Source organism: Oryctolagus cuniculus, chromosome 7 (genome assembly GCF_051225735.1).
Source record: "Oryctolagus cuniculus isolate XC-2025 breed Fujian yellow rabbit chromosome 7, ASM5122573v1, whole genome shotgun sequence".
In the NCBI taxonomy this organism is placed as follows: Eukaryota; Metazoa; Chordata; class Mammalia; order Lagomorpha; family Leporidae; genus Oryctolagus; species Oryctolagus cuniculus.
This window is the reverse complement of record NC_142873.1, coordinates 56,158,518-56,181,869: the sequence shown is the minus strand read 5'-3', so window position 1 is coordinate 56,181,869 and position 23,352 is coordinate 56,158,518. Positions and strand designations below refer to the sequence as shown.

Sequence of the window (23,352 nt, the reverse complement as noted above, 5' to 3'; positions counted from 1 at the left end):
CAAGTAATTAAAGAGGCTAGGCATTTGGTGCAGCTCTGTTGCCATTTGGTACATCTGTATCCCATATTGGAGTGCCTGGATTTGAGTGATGGCTCCATTCCTGATTCCAGCTTCCTGCCAGTATGTACCCTGGGAAGCAGTAAATGATGGTTCAAATACTTGGATCCCTGGCACCCCATCGCAAGACCCAGAATGAGTTCTGGACCCTTGGCTTTAGCCTGGCCCAGCACTAGTTGAGGGCATTTGGAGACAGGTAGATCTGCCTGTCCTCTGTCTTTCAAGTTGAAAAAACAATTATACTCATTGTTATTTTAATATTAAAAAAAAAAAAAAACTGGAGAAGGCTGGTTGTGGTACAACAATTATCATTTATTAAGTAAGCATGTATTATGATTCACAATTAGTCTCCATAGAACCTTCTAAGTCTGAAGATATCTCTAATTTAAAGATGAACAAGATGAGTTAAGAAGTACTTAAGTAATCTGTCCATAGTTACACAGTTAGGAAGCATTCAGATCTTGGCCTGCCTTACTCCAAAGTCTTACAATCAGTTACAACTGTGTTCCTAAATAAGAGTTGCAAGAGCAACTCTTTAGAAAACCATCAGGGGCTTACGTTGCAGCGTAGGAGGTTAAACTGCCGCTGCAGCAACAGCATTCCATAGGGGTCCAGGTTCTGAGTCCTGGCTGCTGTATTTCAGATCCAGCTCCCTGCTAATGCGCCTGGGAAAGCAGAAGACACCAAAGTTCGTGTGTCCCTGCACCCACCTGGGAGACCTGGAAGAAGCTCCTGGCTTAGTCTGGCCCAGATCTAGCTGTTGTGGTCATCTGGAGAGTGAACCAACAATTGAAAGACCTGTCTTCTTTCTGTCTCTCCCTATAACTATGCCTTTCAGATAAATAAATCTTCAACAATAAAAAAAACCCAAAACAACAAAAAGGAGACCATCAAGTGGGGAAATGTGATTTGTCCAGGCCCAGAAAACTCTAGGCTTGGAGATGCATGAAAAGCTTCCTTTTCCACAAAATTTTTGGTTTGGATTACATTCAACAGCCAGTGTTGGAGAACAAGTGGACTGGAGGTTGGGGATGCAAAGGCCATAAAAGAAACATGTTTGATACTACCTCACAATTTAAAGTGGGTATCCCATACTCCCATGGCCTTTTCCCAGGGTGTGGTCTCAACATGCATAACACTGACTTGATATGAACTACACATGGTAAAAGAACAGGTTATCAAGTTCATGTCCTTGTCCCAAAGGGTCCTGCTACAGTTTGGCTCCCCAACTCATAGATCAATTTAAACTCTAAAGTCGTAAATTATTGGTTCAGAAGAGCTTGGATGCTTAATCCAAGTTTGGTGACTGGGAGGTGGGTCTAGTGGGAGACCCCTGGGGGCATGCCCCCAAAACATAATTCTCCAGAGAGGTTTACTTTTTTTTTTTTATATTTAGTGAGCATAAATTTCCAAGTACAGCTTATGGACCACAATAGCCTCCTCCCCCCATATCTTCCCTCCCACCCACAACGCTCCCCTCCAACTCCCCAGAGAGGTTTACTTATAAAAGTGCCTAGGTGTGCTCTCTTTCTTGCTTCTGGGTTTTTCAGGTGATCTTTCCTCTCCTTGTATTTTGCTGTTAACCAAACTTACCAGACACTAGATCAACAGGGCCACCAAACAGGGACCAAGAGAGGGCCGTGAGCCCCCAAAACTGATTCCTTCATAACCACGAGACAGGTATTTAGCTGTCATAATGAAAAGCTAAATAATATATATCTGCTATTTTCCTACTCTGTTCTGACTTCTGGATGGTAAAAGGATTTATTTTCTTTGGTTGAAATGGTAAACGCTCATCTATGTAACTATGCTATTCTTATCACCTATAGTTTCCATTTCTACTGCAAACTTCTTTTATCCACACAGACCTAAGCTGATCCTTCTGGAGCTGGTGATTGGAAGGGTGGCATCAGAACCCAGATTCTTGAAGATGGGGAGGAAGAAAAAACAACAAAGTAAAAACTGTAGGGAATCTTGGTGTAGAGATGAGAAGTAAGAATCCCATGGAACTCTAGCAATTAAAGAAGGGATATAGTAAACTCCTGCACAAATATTCAACATTAAACATATATTTTAGTGAGAGATTTTGTTTTTGGTCTATCTCAGTATGACTCAGAATCAGTCATATGCTCACATAGAAATACTTCGCTTATAATTTAAATTCAGGCTGACCTTAATGCCAAGGGACATAAACGTGATTTCTCCTAATTAAATTTTTTATGAAATCTGAAAACAACAATTATTATTCTATTTTAAAAGCTTAAAGCACTCATCTGCAGGTATGTCAAATATCAGTCTGACAGGACGAAGTACTCACCTTCCTCTACAATCTCAATCATTCCTTGGTACTCTGTCTGTGTTGGATCGACACTCCTCAGGGGGCGAATGACTTTACCAGAGTATATGGTGGGATCAGCTTCCTCAGTAATGCCATTCACTTTGAAACAAAAACATGTACACCTCTGAATTTTATTTAAACTTTCCCAAAGGAAAAGAACTAAGCAAATAATATCACCATAATATAGAGGGTGGACTGACTGCCTACTAGTCTTGAAATGAGATAGGTCCTTCTTTCTAGAACAGTCACCATTAAAATATCTGATTTTACTAAGTAAATTTATTTGAGCAATTAACAGGTATTCATATTTAAAACATCTTGGTTTCTCAACTTTTCCAGATGACCAAATGTCACCATTTTATTAAGATCTTGTTTGATCTCTAAAATGACAATTCCAATACTTATAAATTTCCCTGAATTTATACATGTATTACTATCTTTTTAAGTATAATACAAATAATATGTTATATATCTTCTCGTCATATTTTCCAGCAAAAAAATCAAGTTCAATGAAAGCAGAGATTTGTCTTCTTTCTTCACTACTGTATCCTCAGTGGCTAAAACACAACATGCACATTTAGATATTTATGGAACTGAAATGAATCTGCTCTCAGAAAAGGTTATATGGAGAGTAAATGAAAGCCAAAAGTTAAGCTGGAGATTTAGACAGCAATGGTTTTCTTAAGTCCCATTTTTCTTATTTATACTCTTTCTTCTCCAAAACAGTCCTCTAAAGAATGTCTCTCTCCCTGGCCTCATGTAGACTGACACACATCTGGGGTTAATTTTGAGAAAGAGACAATGAATTGAAAATGAATTTAAAGCAGATGGCCTAAAATATCATTAACAGTGCTTCCCAATTACCTGCAAGACCTCAGATTGCTTACTCCTAGAATTTTAGTACGCTGGGATGGAGTCAAGACAATGTCTTAAGCTGCCAGGGGATGCTGTTGATCTGGGGTTCACACTTGTGAACAAGTGGATCTCCCTCTCCCACCCTATCCTTTATTTCCCACTTAAAAGCAGAGGCTGAAGAAGTACAGTCACAATTCACTACCTGAGTGTGTTTTGTTCACTTTTTCAGCACTGATTTTGTTGCCTTTGCCTTTGGACAAGCTGTACTCGACCATGTCCCCCAGTTCCAGGCTATCGACATCACCAGAGAACTCACTAAGGGGAAAGGAAACGACATTTAAATAAGCTATTACCAAAAACACCAATGATAGTTAAGTAGCCTTCATTTCTTCTATAGCATTCATGGCATGCTTCTTTATGTGGATATGGCTTAAACCACTTTATATATACTAACTCATTTAATCCTAAAAATACCATTGAAGAGATGCCATAATTCCTAGTTTCAAACATTAGAGATTAATTAATTGATGAAAGTTACTAGGAAGTAAGTGGCAGAGCCTGGATTCAAAAGTGAGCCATGTGGTTAAGAAGCCATGCTCTTAACCATTATGTTGTATCTCACCATGAATGTATAACTGGGGAACCAACCTATACAAAAAGACAATATTCTTTCATTGAAGCAGAAAGGCTCCTATCCAATGTTCAAAGCAAGCACAAACCTGTGTCTTTTGGCCCCATGTTCCCTATAAAGAGGTAGATGACTACCTCTAGGTTTTATCTTGCCATAATTTCACCAATATGAATTCTTGAACTCAAAAAAATTGAGAGGGGGCCCAGCATCCAGACGCAGCACATTAAGGTACTGCTTAAGACCAGCATCTCATACTGGAACATCAGTTCTAGTCCTAGCTGCTCCACTTGATTCAGCTTCCTGATAATGTGCCTGTGTAGGCAATAAATGATGGCTCAACTATCTGGTCCCCTGCCACTCCATCCAGGGAGACCTGGATAGAATTCCTGGCTCCTCACTTCAGCCTGGCTCAGATCTGTTTGTTGTGGCCATTTGGGGATGTGACCAGCAGATGAAGATCTGTCTCTGTTTCTCCCTGTTACTCCACCTTCCAAATATATACATGCATACATAAATCTTAAAATTGAATTAAAATAAGCTTATATTTTGATGCAAAAAATTCTGGAAGTCTATGCATAATATGCATTTTTCACCAACTTTTTAAAGACCCCTTGGTTGTACTCCCACATTGATAGTGCCTAGGTTCAATACCTGCCCCTGTATCCTGACACCATTTCCTACTAATATAGACACACAAGAGGAGGCAAGCGTCACAGCTCAAGTAATTGAGTTCCCCGACATGGGAGACCTGGACTGAGTGTCAGGCTCTGGCCAGGCCTGGCCTAGTCCCAGCCACGAGAAGGCATCTGAAGAATAAACCAGTGGATGGAAAGGCAAGTGCTCTCTGCCTCTAAATAAATAACGCTGTATAATCAAAAAATATTAAATATTTTTAATTCTATCCCAAAAGAATGAATGATAGTAAGCTGCAAGTTCTTACAAGGAATTCCTTACCTGTAATGGAAAAAGATTTCCTTATCATGATTGGCTGTTTCAATAAATCCAAAATTATCCTTCAGAGTTGCGATATAACCCAACAGTCTCTTAGAATTGGAATTACGACCTAAAAGTCGCACACAAGTTGCAATCTGCTGGCCAGGCCTCTGTTTGTCACTAATACTAAATTCAACCTGTGAAAAATAAGGATGCTCATCAATACTGTACCACTTCCACATCAAGCTTCTTCACTATTAAAGCAATATCTATAAAACCCATTCCACGTCTTCCACTCGAATATCCTTGATAATTACTCTGATGGAATAGGTTTTCACCATCAGAGAGACATACACTTTAACTCATTCCACTTTCCACAAAGGTCCAAGTTTTGTCTATTACATATTCCTTAGAGTCTCAATTACTCTAGAGGATGAGCCAAAAACCACATATTAAGTAGGAGAAAAACAGTAACAGCAATGTAAAAAATCTGTTGGGATTTTATCTTTATGATGTTTCATAATAACTTTCTTAGAATGACCACTTTCACCAAAGCCAATGGATTTAATCATTTCCTATCTAATGCTTAAACACTGATTCCTCAAAAAGCTTTAACTAGGAGCCTGCTAAGATCTTAATAGCTACTTTTAAATTGGAAGAATATCGTATTTAATCTTCTAGGCAAAGAAAACACTAGCAAAACTTGATTAAAATTTAAAGAAGTCATCCCGCAGGAATACTATCAAGGTAATCTTTAATTCTCGCTCACAAAAGAAGAATTATCTTGCCTTATCTCCTATTTGAGGAGAAGTAGATCCTTCCACATCCTTGGCTTGAAAAGCGATAGTCAGTTTCACCCCACAATCATCATAAGCAATGATGCCATCCTCAGCTTCCTATGGAAAGATATTTAATGGATCACCATCAAAAATCTTAAGCACAAAAACACAGCAGCATAAGCAACTGTAATTCTTAGACACCAGAGCCAAAGAACTAGCAGAGCTGTGGAAGTAGCTTCTCCTAGGGTTCTCTAACAATCAAAGATTATTCATGTGAATAAGACGTAATTTTGCCTTAACCCAAGACTGGCTCAATCTGCTGCAACATGGTCTTTCAGATTTAATTTTTTTTTGCTATTGAAGAGGGGAATAGTAAACTGAAAATTTATAAACATTTATTCTGTACTCCACACAAGTGAACAAAAATCAAACTGGATGTGTTATTTCCAACCAAGTGAACATACTATAGGCCAACCTTTATCATCCCATCATCTTTAGTATCCCTACAGAAGCTAAGGTATCCCTTTTTAATAATTCACAGTATTTCAGTGTTTTGTAGACAATCTATGTATTTACCAATGCATGAGAATTGAATTTGGTAACAGATCTAGCTGTTTAAGTCAGGATATACTAGTGTTCCTATAACACCTAAATTATCCTACATAAGAACAAATAGCTCTGTAAAGTTTCAAAAATGTCAACTACGTCACACAGAAAAGAATGCACAGCAGCTACATAAATGATGCTGTTTTTAGGATTTCATCATTTCTATGGTGATAAAATCAAATATTGCATGTTCAGAGCCAACTCATTTGTATTCTATCTATAACTACTATGAGAATATTCACTGGACATTTAAAATATAGCAGGCATTATGTAATATGAAATTTAATATTATGACAAAAATATCTTATTCCTCACATAATACAAACTGGGAAAGTCTTAGCAAGTTAAATAAACTTGACCAAGATGACAAAGTTAGTGACAATTTACGTGACAAGCTGATCCAGAAGATTTGAGTTTAGTTAAGGGAAGAACCATGAAATCAGTAAATGCAGGTCTAACTCCAATGGCATGAATGTGCCTGCAAGTAAACCAAACTCAAAATCTCAGCAAGCATTGTTTGCTGTCAATCCTGTCTAGCCACCAACTGAAATATCTAGTCAGCATCTGAGGATACTATACAGATAAAATAATCCCTGTGGAGCCCAGGGTATTAAAACAGATTCATAAACAAGTTAATAAAATAGTGACAGAAGGATGTATATACAGTGTTGATATAAGACAAACAATTAATTAAAGGGCAGGAAGATTTTCTTAATCAAGCCAGTTTTGCCAAACAAGAGGGGAGTAGGACATCTGAAGAGTTAAAAGCCAACAGAAAATAAGCCATGTTCAACTTTATTTTTGTTGTTGTCACTTATTGCATCATCTGCCATGTGTGCAATTCCTACTCAAGTGCCTTTTTTTTTTAATCTGAGAGGTAGAGTTACAGTTGAGAGGGAAAGACAGAGAAAAAGGTCTTCCTTTCATTGGTTCAATCCCCAAATAGCTGTAACAGCTGGAGCTGCGCCAATCCAAAGCCAGGAGCCAGGAGCTTCATCCCAGTCTCCCACGTGGGTGCAGGGGCCTGAGGACTTGCGCCATCTACTGCTTTCCCAGGCAGTATCAGAGAACTAGATTGGAGGTGGAGCAGCAGGGACTAGAACTGGCGCCCATATAGGATGCCAGCACCGCAGGTGGAGGATCAATCTACTGTGCCATGGTGCCAGTCCCTAGGAGTGCTTTTTACACACAAATTGAATCTAAGGAGCGGTATTGTGGCACAGCAGGTTAAGCCATCTCCTCCAACACCAGCATCCCAAATGGGCACTGGTTCCTGTCCCAGCTGCTCCACTTTCTGATCTGGCTCCCTGCTAATGGCCTGGGAAAGCAGAAGATGGCCCAAATACTTGGGCCCCTGCCACCCATGTGGAGACTTGGATAGAACTCCTGGCTTTGGCCTGGCCCAGCCTTGGCAGTTGTGGCCATTTTGGGAGTGAACAACTGAAGATCTGTCTCTCCATCTATTGCTTTAACAAATAAATAAATAAATCTTTAAAGACTAAACAAAACTGGGGCTTCTGCTGTGGTGTAGTGGGTAATGTTGCCGCCTGCAGTGCCGGCATCCCATATGGGCCCTGGTTCGAGTCCCAGCTATTCCACTTCTGATCCAGCTCCCTGCTAATGTGCCTGGGAAAGCCGAAGATGGCCCAAGTTCTTGGGTCTTTGCACCCATGTGGGAGACCCAAAAGAAGCTCCTGGCTTTGGAGTGACCCAGCTTTGGCCATTGCAGCCATTTGGGGAGTGAACCAATGGATAAAGACAGCCTCCCTCTCCCCATGTAACTCTGCCTTTCAAGTAAATAAATATTAAAAACAAACTAAAGAAAACTGAAGTTCAGATGTAAAGTAATTTTCCAAACTATAAAGTAAGTGCAGAATGCTGTCTCTAACTCCTAAGTAGTTATTTTTAAGTTATTTGACTTTCTAATCTTTTCATGTATCTTCTCTTGAATATATCCATTATCTCTGTCCCTATTTAAGGAGTATCTTAACTACTAAGGAAATTTGTATCAACCCCCTTCATTTTTGTGTGTATGTCTTTTCTCTACCATCCAGACTTAAAAAAAAAAAAAGGATTTATTTATTTGAAAGAGTGACAGAGGGAGAAGGAAGGAGAAATATATCTTCCACCTACTGTTTCACTTCTCAAATGGCTGCAACAGTCACATCTGAACATGGCCTAAGCCAGGAACCAAGAGCTCGTCAGGTCTCCCACTTGTGTGGCAGGGCCCAAGTATTTGGGCCATCATCTGGTGCCTTCCCATGTACACTAGCAGGAAGCTGGATTGAGGCAGAGCAACCTGGCCTCCAACTAGCACTCAGAAATAGGATGTTAGCAGAAGATTAACCCACTGTACCACAACAGCCCCTTGGTTGTTCTTCCATTCATCCATATTTCTCCTATCCTCCCCTCACTAAAACCCAAACAAACAAAAAAACCAAACAAACATGATCTTCCTGCTAAATTACTGCTTTCTAAAGAAAGCCTGAGTTCTTTCACCTGTACCTCTATTTAAATATGAAAGCTCATTCCTACCACCATCCATTAAATTTCAGTACTTTCCCACATCCTTAGTTAGAATTTTTGGCACAGTACTCAAGGTCTTTAATGGTAACATTTTGCATTATGTATAATTTACTTATTTCTACACAACTTTCTCAATTTGTTATTTACTTAAGACCAGAAACCATCTTCAGTGGATTTTTCAGTAAATGGAGCTTAAAATGGGTGAAGTGAGCCTTCTCAACTTTCAAAGTCTTATTAAACTGTTTGGGAAGAAAACACTGTAGATAACTGGCATTCGAGAGGTAATTGTGCATCTCATGGGACATTTAACCATGTTTGGAGACATCTCTGACTGTGAAATTGACCTCTAGTAGATAGAGGTCAGGGATGCTGCTAAACAACCCAACCACTCTATCCACCACCAGCAAAAAATTACCCATCTCAAAATGTCAAAAATGACAAGGTTAAGAAACTTGCTTCAACTAGTTCACCATGAATAATAGGAAATCCTTAAAGAAACAACACTATTACATGATTATTTTGTGTATGTAATTTAAAAAGGAATAGAAAGCTAATAACTTATTTTGACCATATGAAACTTACCTTCTCTTTGCCTTTATTTGGGCTAGTGGTTTTAGAATTGGAAAAAGTGGCTTCTTTTTCTACAGTGCCCAGAAAACGATGATCTGAATGAGAATGGAATGAAACCGTGCCCTTGGGAAGCTTTTTAATCCTAATAGCATGATTTCTTTGGGCAGAGAGCATATCCTACAAATGATAAAATAAATTAATGATGATCTAAACAATGAAATATCTGAAAACTATCTCCTCATATTTTTCTCAAAAACTACTCACAGGAACCACAGTAAACTCCACTTCATCTGCAATATGGAGCTGGTTCCCATCCAGAATTTCACTGAAGTGGAAGAACATACGAGCATCACGATCCACGCACTTGATGAAACCAAAACCATCTCTCATGGCAGCGATCACACCCTGAAATCCAAGTAACATTTTTATTGGCTATGAAGCTTATCAAACTCTGGAAGAACTACCAAGTTAAACAGATCAGGAATTTTCTACTCGAGACCTGAATACTATATCCACATTTTTATTTTCACTGAAATATAAACCTTAATTGTTTTCAATAAGGCAATTTAATTTCAGCAGTTTTCTGAGACTACCCAAATGTTATTCTTCGGCAAATATTTGAACATGAAACATGCCCACAATATCTCATAAAACTAACTATTAACAATATACTTTTAAAAATTTCACTAATTTGTTAGGACAACATTTCAAAAACATCAAAGAGGAATCTCTCTGGTTTCTACCTCAAAAATTTTATTCAAGTTTAGGTACCAGAAGGACCTAAGATTTATGTTTGAAGAATAAAATATGGTAAAATTCTTTTCTTATATGCTTTCTCCTCTTATTATCAGTTCTGTGAGAGAATTGTCATCAAGCACCTGGAACATTTTACGCACTCCAATGTTTACTGAAAGCAATGAAAAGGAATTATCAACCTGCAATCAGATAGTACAGCAGTGACTATTCTAACTTGTTTTAAATATGATCTAAACAATATTCTGACATTTAATTCTTGTTAAGTCTTGATGATAACCAGGCTAAGTAAAGTAAAACAGATCCTGCATGAGCAGCTTGAACAAATCACTCAGATGTCCAAACTAAATTAAAGTACACTGTCAAGCATCCAATAAGATTATTTCTCCAAAGGCAAAGGTTAAAAAAAGGATTGTAAAATTTGAGTGCATCCAGTCTACTGAGACATAGAAACAGAACTAAATGTAAATTATGCCTGGATGGGGCTGGCGCTGTGGCACAATGGGTTAAGCCACTATCTGCAACACTGGCATCCCATATGAGTGCTCATTTAAGTTGAGGCTGCTCCCCTTCCAATCCAGCTCCCTGCTAATGAGCCAGAGAAAGCAGCAGATGGCGGCCCAAGACCTTAGGCTCCTGTAGCCAAGTGGGAGACCAAGAGAGTTGTCAGGAGCCTGACTTGAATCTGGACCCAGCCTTTATGGCTATGTGAGGAGTGAACAAGCAGATGGAAGATCTCAGTAATTCTGCTTTTCAAATAAATATTTAAATATATATAAAAATTAATTTATTTGAAAGTCAGAGTTAGAGAGGAGGAGAAGCAGAAAGGGAGAGGGAGAGAGGCAGGGAGGTAGAGAGGTAGGTAGGTAGGTCTTCCAACCACTGATTCACTCCTCAAATGGCACCAACGGCTGGAACTGTGCCGATCTGTAGGCAGGAGCCAAGAGCTTCTTCCGGGGCTCCCATATAGGCGCAGGGCCCCCAGGACTTGGGCCATCTTCTACTGCTTTCCCAAGCCATAGCAGAGAGCTGGATAGGAAGTGGAACAGCCGAGACTCAAACCGGTGCCCAATATGGGATGCCAGCACTACAGGCGGCGGCTTTACCTGCTATGCCACAGCGCCAGCCCCAATAAAAAGTTAATTCACAAAACCTGAGTTTGTAAAACATGGTTAGGAAAACAATGTTAGTAAACATATCCATTAAAAAGAATTTGCAAAGTTCTACCACAAAAGAAAACAAATCTAATCTATTGTTTAATTTAGTGTATCTATTGAACATCTTAGGAAACAGTTTGGGAAAACCCATTTTCTATAATAATAGATTTGAATCCTCTCATTCTTCATATTAGGGTCAATCAGTAACTTTCAAAATATCTTAGTGATCATACTGTCAGATTTCCATTCTAAAACGTCTTCACATGTATTTCCAATATAACTGAGACAGACACCAAACCCAGACTGATTCATATGTCTGAATACTACTACCTTAACAAAGTAACTGCCCAATATGGTCATTCACTCACAAGAATTGTTAATGTAGTACCAATTCAACTGTAATACTACACGTGCACACACAATCTGTATTATATACAGATCCGGTAACATACAACACTTACCATTTCTCTGGATTCATTAGTGAACTGAAATGTATTTGATAGAACTTCTATGTTGGTTGCTCGTTCTAATTTGTCACGTCGATCTGTTGAAATATTAAACCTAACATGGTCGCCTTCTAGCAAGGTCACCTTGGATTTTGTATCTTTGTCTCCAAAGGGAAGTTCTTTAGGAATCACAAAGTCAACTTTGATGCGTCCTGGCAATGGGTCATTCTGATGAGAAGGAAAAACGATTTTAGCTGAAGATTTCTCATCCTTCCTAGTTCTAAGTCAAACAAGAAGAACACACAGCAAACCCATGTTATTTATGACAGATAGTTCCCTGAAGGGAAAAAAAGGTGTTGACAATATAAGTCCAATTTGAAAGTGAATTTCACATTGTACGGTTACATGATACAAGCACAAAATCTCCGCCCTGCAGTTAAGACCTTAACTCTAATATGAAGAGATTCAGGTAAGAGCATTTCAGTCTTTTTTATTTCCTCACTTTTTAAATTTTTATTTCCACATTTACTCAGCAATGACATCATCCTTCTCCTTACACCCCTCCCAAAGAAAACAAATTGCTGAGAGGTGGGGTGTGAGGAATCAGAAAGAAATAAAACAATGCACACCCCAATAGAGCCTAATCCAATAGCTTTCCTCACAATTTAACCAGTATTTCTTCTTCCGGCCTTTTCTGTTTATCACCCAGGCAAAAAACACATTTACGGATACATCAAAACTTCTCAATTAGTTGAATTACACAAAGAGATATTTAATGGTTCATTATTACATGACAACATTCATCACAAGGAATAAAATTTCAGTATATTGGAGCATATTATTATATTGCTAATGAGGTGAAAGACAACTCTCCTGAAAAAGACTATTTACCTGGTTTTTACTGGGTACTTTTGGGATAACTTTGGTTACAGTTCCTTCAAAATGTTCAATGCTGATATCTTCAAAAATGACTGTTCCTTGAGGCAATAGTCTGACATCTGTTGCAACTTCTTTACCCTAAAATCAGATGAGGGTGGAGGAAAAGGGAGTAAGATAATTATAAGCAATTTCTTAAACATGTATTATTAATCTTTTTTCCCCATTATTAATCTTAAAAGGCCAAAGATCAAGTTAACTATCTTACATTTCTATCCTTGATTGTGAATTCCACATCATCTCCAGGCTGTAAGGCTTCTATGTCACCTTTAAATTCACTATAGTGAAAGAATATTTCTTTTACAATATCACCTCTTTCAATAAAGCCAAACGCCTCCTAAAGCAAAACAAAAAAATCCAAGAATATTACCAGAGTACAAATTTATGATTATGACTTAAAAACCAACAAGCTTTTCAGAAAATGATGCAGTTGAAACAACTGGGTAACATTATCAATTAAACAGCCCATGTTATTACAAGAAACTTTCAGAGATGAATCAAGTTAAAGGTGAAATATTTCTGAAAGGGAAGAAAGATGAAAAGGAAAAGGTTTGGTTTTGAAATACAAAACTTAGAGCAGAGCAGTCAAAGAAAAACTCAAGATCCTCAAACTGAATGCTTACCTTCATGGCACAAACTACTCCCTGACAGCGGGCTTGCTTCTTTTTCAACAGCATAATGTTACGAGCACTTACAGCACCAGTACTAGAAAGGAATAACAAGGGAATGAGATTTGCTAAAAATGCATTAGTCTGGTTGGACATCAGTTTAAAGAAGTAATTTTCTATGGTATCAAAAATTCAATACCATTTTTAAGAACAAATGTTAAGATTTAAGACTTCTAATTAGAGAAGGACACATGAAGGACTTTTGCTGAAAATTCCCTGCTTTCTAAACTTGGCGTGCACACGCAAACACACGTGTGCATGCACATATGTGCGCACACACACACACACACACTCGGGTTTTTCCTTGGACTGCTGAAAAGATGATTTTTTTAAATAAACTTATTCTAGGTTATATAATGTTCAACTCTTTCGAGTCCAACTAAAGAACAGTGAATGCTACCAAAGGTAGACAATAAAGTTCTAGAAACAGTTATCCGCTAAACAAGTATTTGAATATTATGTGATGCAAACTAAGGCACTGGTGACACAGAAATAAAGAAAGGTGAGTAAATGCAGTAATTTTGAGAACTTTTCATGTTTTTAAAAACCCTGACATTCACTTTCATTGAAGAATTGAAACCAGAGATGTCACCTGTTGCTTATACTGCCCCCATCTTTGTGCAATATAAATTCAACTTTTAGAGATAACAGTCTCCATAACATATAACACTATTGTTGACACAGCTGTTTTAAGAGCTGAAGACCAAGCAATTTACCTCCCTTAATTCTTCATAGACAAATCATAGCCCAACTACTTTTTATTTCAAATATCTAACACGATAACAAAGACAGCAGACCCCTATTTGCTTCTGCAAATAACTGCAGCAATAAGGCTTTTGAGTCAGTCAAGGATACAAATGTCTGCTAATTTGTAAGCTGTATGAATTTAGGTAACTAAATTTTTTTGAGAATTTGTTTTAGGCTGGCGCCGCAGCTCAATAGGCTAATCCTCCAGCTAGTGGCACTGGCACACCGGGTTCTAGTCCCGGTCAGGGCACCAGATTGTTTCCCGGTTGCCCCTCTTCCAGGCCAGCTCTCTGCTGTTGCCCGGGAAGGCAGTGGAGGATGGCCCAAGTGCTTGGGCCCTGCACCCCATGGGAGACCAGGATAAGCACCTGGCTCCTGCCTTTGGATCAGCGGGGTGCACAGGCCGCAGCACCGGCCGTGGCGGCCATTGGAGGGTGAACCAACGGCAAAAGGAAGACCTTTCTCTCTGTCTCTCTCTCTCACTATCCACTCTGCCTGTCAAAAAAAACAAAGAGTTTGTTTCATTTTACAGATAAGACACCAAGTAAGACAACTGTGAGAATTAATTATATATAAAACACTAAGTCCAAGGGCTTAGCACATACAAGAACTAAATAAAATGTTAAAAGTATCAGTGAGCTGGCACCAGAGCGCAGTAGGTTAATCCTCCGCCTGAGTTGCCGGCATCCCATGTGGGCGCCGGTTCCAGTTCCAGCTGCCTCTCTTCCAATCCAGTTCTCTGCTATGGCCTGGGAAAGTAGTGGAGGATGGCCCAAGTGCTTGGGCCCCTGCACCCACATGGGAGACCGGGAGAAAACACCTGCTTCCTGGCTTCAGATCGGCGCAGCTCTGGCCGTTGCGGCCATTTGGGGAGTGAACCAACAGAGGGAAGACCTTTCTCTCTGTCTTTCCCTCTTACTGTCTGTAACTCTCTCTCAACTAAGTAAATAAAATCTTAAAAAAAAAAAAAAAAAAAAAAAAAAAGTATCAGTGGCTCCTTCATTAGAAATCATGTTCTATCCTCTGGTTTCCTACTTTTAAACTGAGGCCTTCAGATTGGTACTAATAATATCCATACCCACAACTCAGATTCTTTTGAGCCTTACAAGATCAAGGCAAATAATTCTGTCCATATCCTAGAACTTTTCTTTCCATATGCCATTTAAAAGTACACTGCTGGCACTTTCTCCAACTTGTTTTTAACTTCCTTCTCCACTTGGATCTTTTGTCTCTCCCAACCCCCAAATAAAAATTTATCTACTTTCCTTGACTATTTATGCTCACCAGCTCTACAAGTAGAATTCCTGCCCATTATTAGCCTTCTAAATCTCAGTTACGCATGTAAATGCATACTTGGTATATCTAGATATACCAGTGACTTCAAACTCAGATTGCCAAAATAAATATAATGGTTCTTCCACCCTGAATACTTCCTTCTGTATCTCCTTAGCCCACTTAACAGTGCCAACATCAGCCCAGCAGATGAAAAGAACAGTATCTGGGACTGCCCTTAATTCCAATAACCTCTGTATCTAATCTACTATTAAGTTTGATACTTTATCTTCCTAGTGACTTGACTTCTCTACTATCCCATTTGTGCTTTATCTTTTGTAGGGCTCCAACTTTCATGTTGACTCTCATTACTCACCCCTGGCCCAGAGCACTCCTATTCTCCAAAGTCTACTATCTCCACAATTCCAAAGATTCCATGTCTTAAAGCCTTCAAATCCCTAAAAGCCCAACTTCATATCCCTACAACCCAATTAAATCAACTCAGACTTTTGGTCATTTTCCCAAACATGCCATGGTACCCCTCTAGGAGTATCTACAGATCACTCTTTCTTCTCACCTCCCTATTAACTTCATATCCTTCCCTCAAAACCTTACCTCAATCACTGCCACTTATTCACTAATCTCTAGGACAGCTCCTTAACTCTAACCATCTTTCAGTTCTCGTTCTATTTCTGATATCCTGCATAGGGTCTGTCAGAGAATACTCACAGACCCTCAAATACTCAGTTAAGCAAACAAAACGATCAAGACAACATGGAAAAAAACTGAAATGCAATAATCCCAAAAAGAATACCCTAGGAGAATTTTTAATAGAACTTACTGTTTATTATTATCAATTACAAAGTTAATCTTATCTCCGGTTTCCAGCTGAACATTCCCTTCAACATCTTCAGGGGTGTAAGTCAGATAAAACACTTCCTGTGAATTAATAAGTTATTATTACTATCTTGGCAGGGTGTAGTATTCATTGTATACTGTGATTTTCCTTAAATACTTCTGATACTGGCATTTTAAGCCAAATGTCTTAAAATTAAATGCTTTATGACAATTAAGTTATTTATGTAAACACACACTTTCCCTCCATGGTGCTAATGACTTCTGCGAGTCCACAGCTGAGCAGCAATCAACTTCAAAAAGCTTACACAAGTGGAAGCATTTGCCCAGAGACTGTAGTTATAGTTAAAAAAAAAAAAAAAAACCCAATTTTTATATAAGGCATTCCAAACAAAAATAAAGCTCGAGTTAGTACTTAACAGGAACCAGAAAAAAAGATCCCCTCCAACAACCCCCAAAAAAGTGATTAAAAGGAGCATTTTACCTTAATGTTCTAACTAAGGTCACACTTGGGCAAGCTAAGACAATTGAAAGTCCTATGGAATTTTTCGTTTTAGATTTTTTGATCATGCTGCACTTGAAGTCTCTTAGAAACCAAATTTAAAATTGATTTTAGCAAATGCAGCTTAAGTTTTCTATTGTGAATTTTAAAGTACGCTTATAGATCACATAGTGGATCAGGCAAAGGTTTAAGAAAAATACACAAGTTTACCCCATTACGTTCGTAGCATACACTCCCTGTTGGACTCTGACCCGGGGCAGCTGGAGATTTACTCTCTAAGTTGTGAGGAACAGCGCACACAACCTACCAGTCAAAAAAAAAAAAATTTCCATTGCTAATCATTTCAGGAGCAGCACTGTGCAATATAAACTGAATTTTAATATCCTCTATACTATACACAGGGATGCATTTTGATATGATCCACAAGAGGATGTCATGCTGCCAAGTCTCAAACTTATAGTACATAAATTGACAGTAAGGGTTTTATGTAAAAACCCAAATTGAGTCTTGACCATATTTTTATTAGTCAAGAAATGCCAGTGCTTCTGATATAATTTTAAAATAATAATCTTTACACTACAGCTCTCTTGCGTGCAAACTAAGGAGATGGGGAGAATCTTCCTTTTCTAATGTGAAAGATATGCAAATGTAGGGCCCTAAGAAAACACAAAGCATCAAAGTCACTAACTTGTCCATTCATTCGTTCTTCAGGGAGGATTTCTGATTTTATCTTCACCAGTTTAACAGCAATGGGTTTCCCAGTCCGCCGGTCAGATGATACTTCAAACTCAACATCATCTAAAATAAAGAATATGTTATGCTTATTGCACTAACTTTTGCAAAATGGTATTTCATTTCCAAGCTATACTTAACATAGCATTTGAACTGCTTTATATCAATGGATGGTCTCAAAGACCCCTGGGGCCAGTAACATCAGCAACACCTAGGAGCTTAGTAGAATGCAAATTCTTGGGCCTTACTCCAGACCTATACAAAAACAAACTTGGGATCGAGTATAGCAACCTATGTTTTAACAAAACTTCCAATTAAATCTGATACATATTAAAGTTTCAGAACCAGTACCTTCAAAACAAGATAGCCACATCTTAAGTCTTAGCTTTCACAGCATTAACACATACTACCAATGAAGCAATATAACTTTCAGCAAGTTAAAAAGTCACCCTGTGGCCAGTGTTGTGGAGCAGCAGGTAAAGAAGCTGTCTGTGAGAGCAGCATCCTATATGGGTGCTGGTCTGTGTCCTGGCTGCTCCACTTCCGATCCAGCTCTCTGCTAGTGGCCTGGAAGAAACAGCAGAAGATGGCCCAAGTGCTTGGGTCCCTGTACCACACAGGAGACGTCAATGAAGCTTTTGTCTCCTGGCTTCACTCTGGCCCAAACCTGGCCATTGGAGTCACCTGCAGATTGAACCAGTGGATGGAAGATCTTTGTCTTGCCTTCTTTCTTGACTTTCAAAATAAATAAATAAATCTTAAAAAAAAAAAAAAAAAAAAAAAAAGGGCACCCAACACCTCAACTTCCTCTTCTGCAAAGAATTCCTAACAAACAGGGTTGCTGTGAAGATTCACCAAAATACTGCTCTGATAGCATGCATCTAGAGCATCTAGAATACCAAATATTCAAGGTGTGAGGCAACTACTTTGTCAAAGATGTTTTAAAAACGATACATTGAGGCCGGCGCCGCGGCTCGCTAGGCTAATCCTCCACCTAGCAGTGCCGGCACACCGGGCTCTAGTCCCGGTCGGGGCGCCGGATTCTGTCCCGGTTGCCCCTCTTCCAGGCCAGCTCTCCGCTGTGGCCCAGGAAGGCAGTGGAGGATGGCCCAAGTGTTTGGGCCCTACACCCCATGGGAGACCAGGAGAAGCCTGGCTTCGGATCAGCGCAGTGCGCCCGTCGCAGCGGCCACTTGTGGGGTGAACCAACGGCAAAAGGAAGACCTTTCTCTCTGTCTCTCACTATCCACTCTGTCAAAAACAAAACAAAAACAAAAACAAAAACAAAAACAAAAACGATACATTGAGACTTCAAAACTTCAGTTCTTTAGTAAGTCAAACATTTTCATATGTTGAAGTGAATTCTGTGACAACCACCAAGATGAATTTTCAAATAGTCCTAGTAGTGGTATTCTAGGTAATGTAAGTCCTATAAAATATATTACTTGGTAAAAAAAAAAATCTTAAGTATCATATTTTTGCTGGCTTAAAAATCTGAGTGCACGGGGCTGGTGCTCTGGTGAAGGTTAGCAGTGTTGGCATTACATACGGACACCAGTTCAAGTCCCGGCTGCTCTACTTCTGATCCAGCTCCCTGATGATGTAACCTGGGAAAGCAGTGGAAGATGGCCCAGGTGCTTGGTCCTCTGCATCCACATGGGAGACCTGGAAGAAGCTCCTGGTTTCAGCATGGCCCAGTCTTGGCCACTGTGGCTATTAGGGGACTGAATCAGTGAATGGAATACTTCTTGATTTTTTCAAATAATAAAATCTTTAAAAACAAAAAGATAGATAAGTTTATTTCAGTGCAAAAGCCCTGGGAATACATGCACATGAAGAACCTTCAAAAAGTTCATAGAAAATGTCTATTACGAGAAAACTGCATGGGAGCTGGCGCCGTGGCTCACTGGGCTAATCCTCCGCCTGTGGAGCCAGCATCCCATATGGGCACTGGGTTCTAGTCCTGGTTGCTCCTCTTCCACTCCAGCTCTGCTGTGGCCCGGGAAGGCAGTGGAGGATGGCCCAAGGGCTTGGGCCCCTGCACCTGCATGGGAGACCAGGAGGAAGCACCTGGCTCCTGGCTTCGGATTGGCAAAGCTCCAGCCGTAGCAGCCATTTCGGGGGGTGAACCAAACGAAGGAAGACCTTTCTCTCTCTCTCACTGTCTAACTCTATCTGTCCAAAAACAAAAACAAAACAAAATCTCAAAAAATCTTTTGCTCAATAAGTATTTCACTCCTAAAAAAGAAACCACTATAACACGAATTAGGATTATACTAGTTTACACAAATATACTTCAGTGAGTTTAGTACCACTAAAAGACCAGAATTCTGACTAAAACACTTTTTGAAAAGCAGTCTCAGGAACATCCAAGAGCAACTTGAGATTACATTTTTGAAAAGAACTGACAGATTACCTCCTACTTTTAAGTCCTGCAGGTTGCCATTATACTGTGAACAGTGGAAGAAGAGTCTAGCTTGACGTTCTGAACACTGAATAAATCCATAAGAGGTTAACAGTTTTTCAATAACCCCAGTTTCACGCAGTGCTGCTGAAGTACCATTGGGGTACCCATTGTGTCCATTGTTGTGGAGAAGGTTTGGATCAAAGCTCATCTGTTTTTTAAAAAAGAAAAAGATCTCAATACATATTGTTCTGTACATTATCTCCACAGCATACTAAATCTAATTAACAAATCATTAAATCTTCAAAATAAAAGGAAAAAAGTTAAAGGGTTGAGTTTTATTAATGAAAAGTTAATTTAGCTAATAAAACATTTCAGAGGAAACATTCTGGGGGAATTACCACCATTTAAGTTAGAATTTTCACTTACTAGACAAAAATCTCTGGAATTTACTATTAAGGTAAAGCAACTACATTAGTAAAGGCTGACTGTTAACTTTACACTACTAAACAATTTCAGAACAATAGTTACTAATATTTAAGATGAGATATTAACATCCATTGTGAAAATTACACCGACCTTTTAATATTACTCGTAAGCCATGCACCTTGAAGGCATAAAGTTAATAGATTAATGCAGTAAACTTTCTTTGCAATGCTTAACCCACACCGGACAAGTTTGGACTAATCCATGTCCTCTAATAGAAAGTAATACAAAACAGTGAGAAAATTTCTAAGACAAAAGTCCAAGACAGCCAAGAGTATTTCCATTCTAAAAATGTTTTAGCACTTCACAGGTCCATTTAAAAGAACCCTTCACCTGAAATGTTCCACTTTCTAGATATTTATGAAATCTGTAAATACTGTCATTTTGTTTTTTTGGAAAAGATAAAGCAAAAGGAAATATTCTTCAATGAAAAAGCAGCTACTTAGATGTAATGCAATGGAATCTCTTTAGGCTATCAAGCATTATTACACACTATCACATTGGGTATTTTGTTTTATTACTTAGTTTAGGAAAGTTTGAGTGAAGCATAAAATAGGCCAAAATGCCAAAATCTGTAGGAAAGGCTAGGTCTGTAATTTACTCGAGTAGCAACACTTTTAAATCTTTAAAACTTTAGGCTCTTACCCTGAAAAACTGATTAAGCATTTTAAGTGAGATGTTGGCTATCATTTTTAAAAAGGGATATATTTTCGGCCGGCGCCGCGGCTCACTAGGCTAATCCTCTGCCTTGTGGCGCCAGCACACGGGGTTCTAGTCCAGGTCGGGGCACTGGATTCTGTCCCGGTTGCCCCTCTTCCAGGCCAGCTCTCTGCTGTGGCCAGGGAGTGCAGTGGAGGATGGCCCAAGTATTTGGGCCCTGCACCCCCATGGGAGACCAGGAGGAAGCACCTGGCTCCTGCCATCGGATTAGCGCAGTGCGCTGGCCGCTGCGGCCATTGGAGGGTTAACCAACGGCAAAGGAAGACCTTTCTCTCTGTCTCTCTCACTGTCCACTCTGCCTGTCAGAAAAAAAAAAGGGGGGGAGGGATATATTTTCATTAGGAAAAATATAATTACTAAAATTCTAGGGAGATAAACAGAAGCGTAAGTAGTTAGGAAGGTAACTTCACCTCGTATCTATAGGTGGCTAAATTCTAATTCCTTCATACTACACTGTTCTTTGAAATACAGTAATGCTAATTTTCATAAAAGCCCATAAAATATATTAACCGCCATCTTACCAATAAGAAAATAAGACACACAGAGGCTAAACAACTTGCCATAGTCATGCAGTGGCCGATTTAAACCAAGAAGGTCTATGTCCGAATATGGGCTCTAAACAACAGCTTCTCAAACTTAAGTTACCTGGCATTTTGGTTAAAATCAGATTTGGAGGTGGTAGGGGTGGGGACTTGGATCCTCTATTTCTAACAAGATCCAAGGTAACAATCAATGCTTGATTCTTGGACACATTTTGAGCAGCAAGGTCCTAAACCACATAAGTTATCTCTCAAGATTCAAGGTTAAAGAGATGATTAGGCAAGTTAGACAGTCTTCAGGGCATTTCAACCAGACCGAGAGGGCCTAAGTCATGCTATTAACACAAAGCGAGACAAGTTTGGATCACTGCTTTCCTGACTTACAGATCTCTGATACGTGGGGGTCCTTTTTTGTTTTTTAGTCCCAGGTGAGGTAGAAGATGAAGACAAAGGCAAAGAGAGTGAAGGAGGGGCTGGAGGAGGGGGATGAGGATCTGATGACACACTAAACACGTTTTCCATCTCAAACAGCTGTAGTAACATAGCAATGTTTCAAACTATGATCAGTAACTATGTAATGCACATTTCATAGTCAATCTTTGTACACACACCAGGTCCAGCAAAACATAACTCGATCTTTTTTTTATTATGCAGGAAAAATATAACATTAAAAAGCCAAACTGAAACATTTAAAAAACTCAATCACTAACCCATGGTTTCTACAATTTTTTAAATGCTATAAGGATGCTCTGTCACTGGAGTGAGTCTGTTCAGCCCAATGTCTTCTCAATGTGCAGCAACTTTAAAATCCAACCTTCTATATCAGTGCTCTCCCTTAAAGTAGATTACACACAGGTAATCCAACTGGGTGCGGAAATAAGGAAGTAAATTTTTTTGCCCAGAGATTAAATGATCTTTCATAAATACTAAATATTTACAGTAGAGTTCTGAGTCGGCATGTCATATGGTCATGTCTCACGTATTACTCCAAGACTGTGTGGAAAGTAGAGAACATAATAGGTTGATAATGAAGCCCTCGCTCATTTATTTGTTCTCAGTATATTACAGTTAAAATATGTCCAATTAAGTGGTCATACAATTTAGTTATCTAGCTTAACTATCCTTACAAATGTAAAAATTGCTGAAAAAGAATCTCACAGAAGAAATCTCAGATGGAATATAAGGCAAGTATAGGCAAAGTGTTTAGAAGCTAACACTTCTATTCCTAGTACTGGTTCTTTAACTTCCACATTATGAAAGAACTGTCCACCTAATAAAACCTGACAAACGTACCAAATAGTCAAGGTCTAGATTGTATGAACTCACAATTGTAACAAAACACATACACGTATATTGTCCAAGATACTAACTCATGATAGGATAAAGTTTTTAAACAAAATACTTAAAAACTAAGCATCCAGAAAATAGTATTTCCAATGAGAATGAAACATTTCTGCACTGTTAATAGGAAACTATTTAATAATGCTTATTTCACCTTTATCCTCTTTATCTAACACTGTTTTACAACTCAAACACAACACATTTTATGTTTTTAACTAACAAGCATATGATCAAACTAATTTGAGGATTATTCTTCTGGATCACTAACTTACAGCAGGCCTTTTAAGTTTTTTTCTATGTTTAGACTGTAGTTCTCATTATGCAAATAAAATATGACTTGTGATAAGCCACAAAAAAAAAGCTGCAGAAAGAGAGACTCAAGTCTCCAGTCCTGCCATAAATACCTGCAAGTTACAGATGAGAATCCTATTTTTCCTCAACAAAGGAAAAACCAGCCAGAATTGGAAGGAATTAGGCTAGTGTTCCTTTCTATGTCAGG

The 23,352-nt window shown here is 38.9% G+C and overlaps 1 protein-coding gene across 16 annotated transcripts in view; it reads right to left on the bottom strand.

Annotated features, from left to right (window-relative positions):
* CSDE1 (cold shock domain containing E1) overlaps nucleotides 1-23,352 on the bottom strand; it is a 42,095-nt gene that overhangs the window by 6,562 nt on the left and 12,181 nt on the right. For 2 of the 16 annotated variants that reach the window (XM_051857366.3, XM_008264621.5), the window contains exons 3-17: nucleotides 21,897-22,043; nucleotides 19,780-19,978; nucleotides 17,320-17,429; nucleotides 16,842-16,934; nucleotides 16,116-16,213; nucleotides 13,211-13,292; nucleotides 12,796-12,924; nucleotides 12,543-12,668; nucleotides 11,667-11,879; nucleotides 9,560-9,700; nucleotides 9,308-9,472; nucleotides 5,603-5,710; nucleotides 4,836-5,011; nucleotides 3,453-3,565; nucleotides 2,375-2,494 (exon numbers count right to left, since the gene is read on the bottom strand). In XM_051857366.3, coding sequence (XP_051713326.1) covers nucleotides 2,375-2,494; nucleotides 3,453-3,565; nucleotides 4,836-5,011; nucleotides 5,603-5,710; nucleotides 9,308-9,472; nucleotides 9,560-9,700; nucleotides 11,667-11,879; nucleotides 12,543-12,668; nucleotides 12,796-12,924; nucleotides 13,211-13,292; nucleotides 16,116-16,213; nucleotides 16,842-16,934; nucleotides 17,320-17,429; nucleotides 19,780-19,978; nucleotides 21,897-22,034 — 2,011 coding nt within the window. In that variant the 5' untranslated portion in view covers nucleotides 22,035-22,043. The remainder of the gene's footprint in view (nucleotides 1-2,374; nucleotides 2,495-3,452; nucleotides 3,566-4,835; nucleotides 5,012-5,602; nucleotides 5,711-9,307; nucleotides 9,473-9,559; nucleotides 9,701-11,666; nucleotides 11,880-12,542; nucleotides 12,669-12,795; nucleotides 12,925-13,210; nucleotides 13,293-16,115; nucleotides 16,214-16,841; nucleotides 16,935-17,319; nucleotides 17,430-19,779; nucleotides 19,979-21,896; nucleotides 22,044-23,352) is intronic. The other 14 variants (XM_070077825.2, XM_008264623.5, XM_070077826.2 and 11 more) reach the window with 7 other exon arrangements.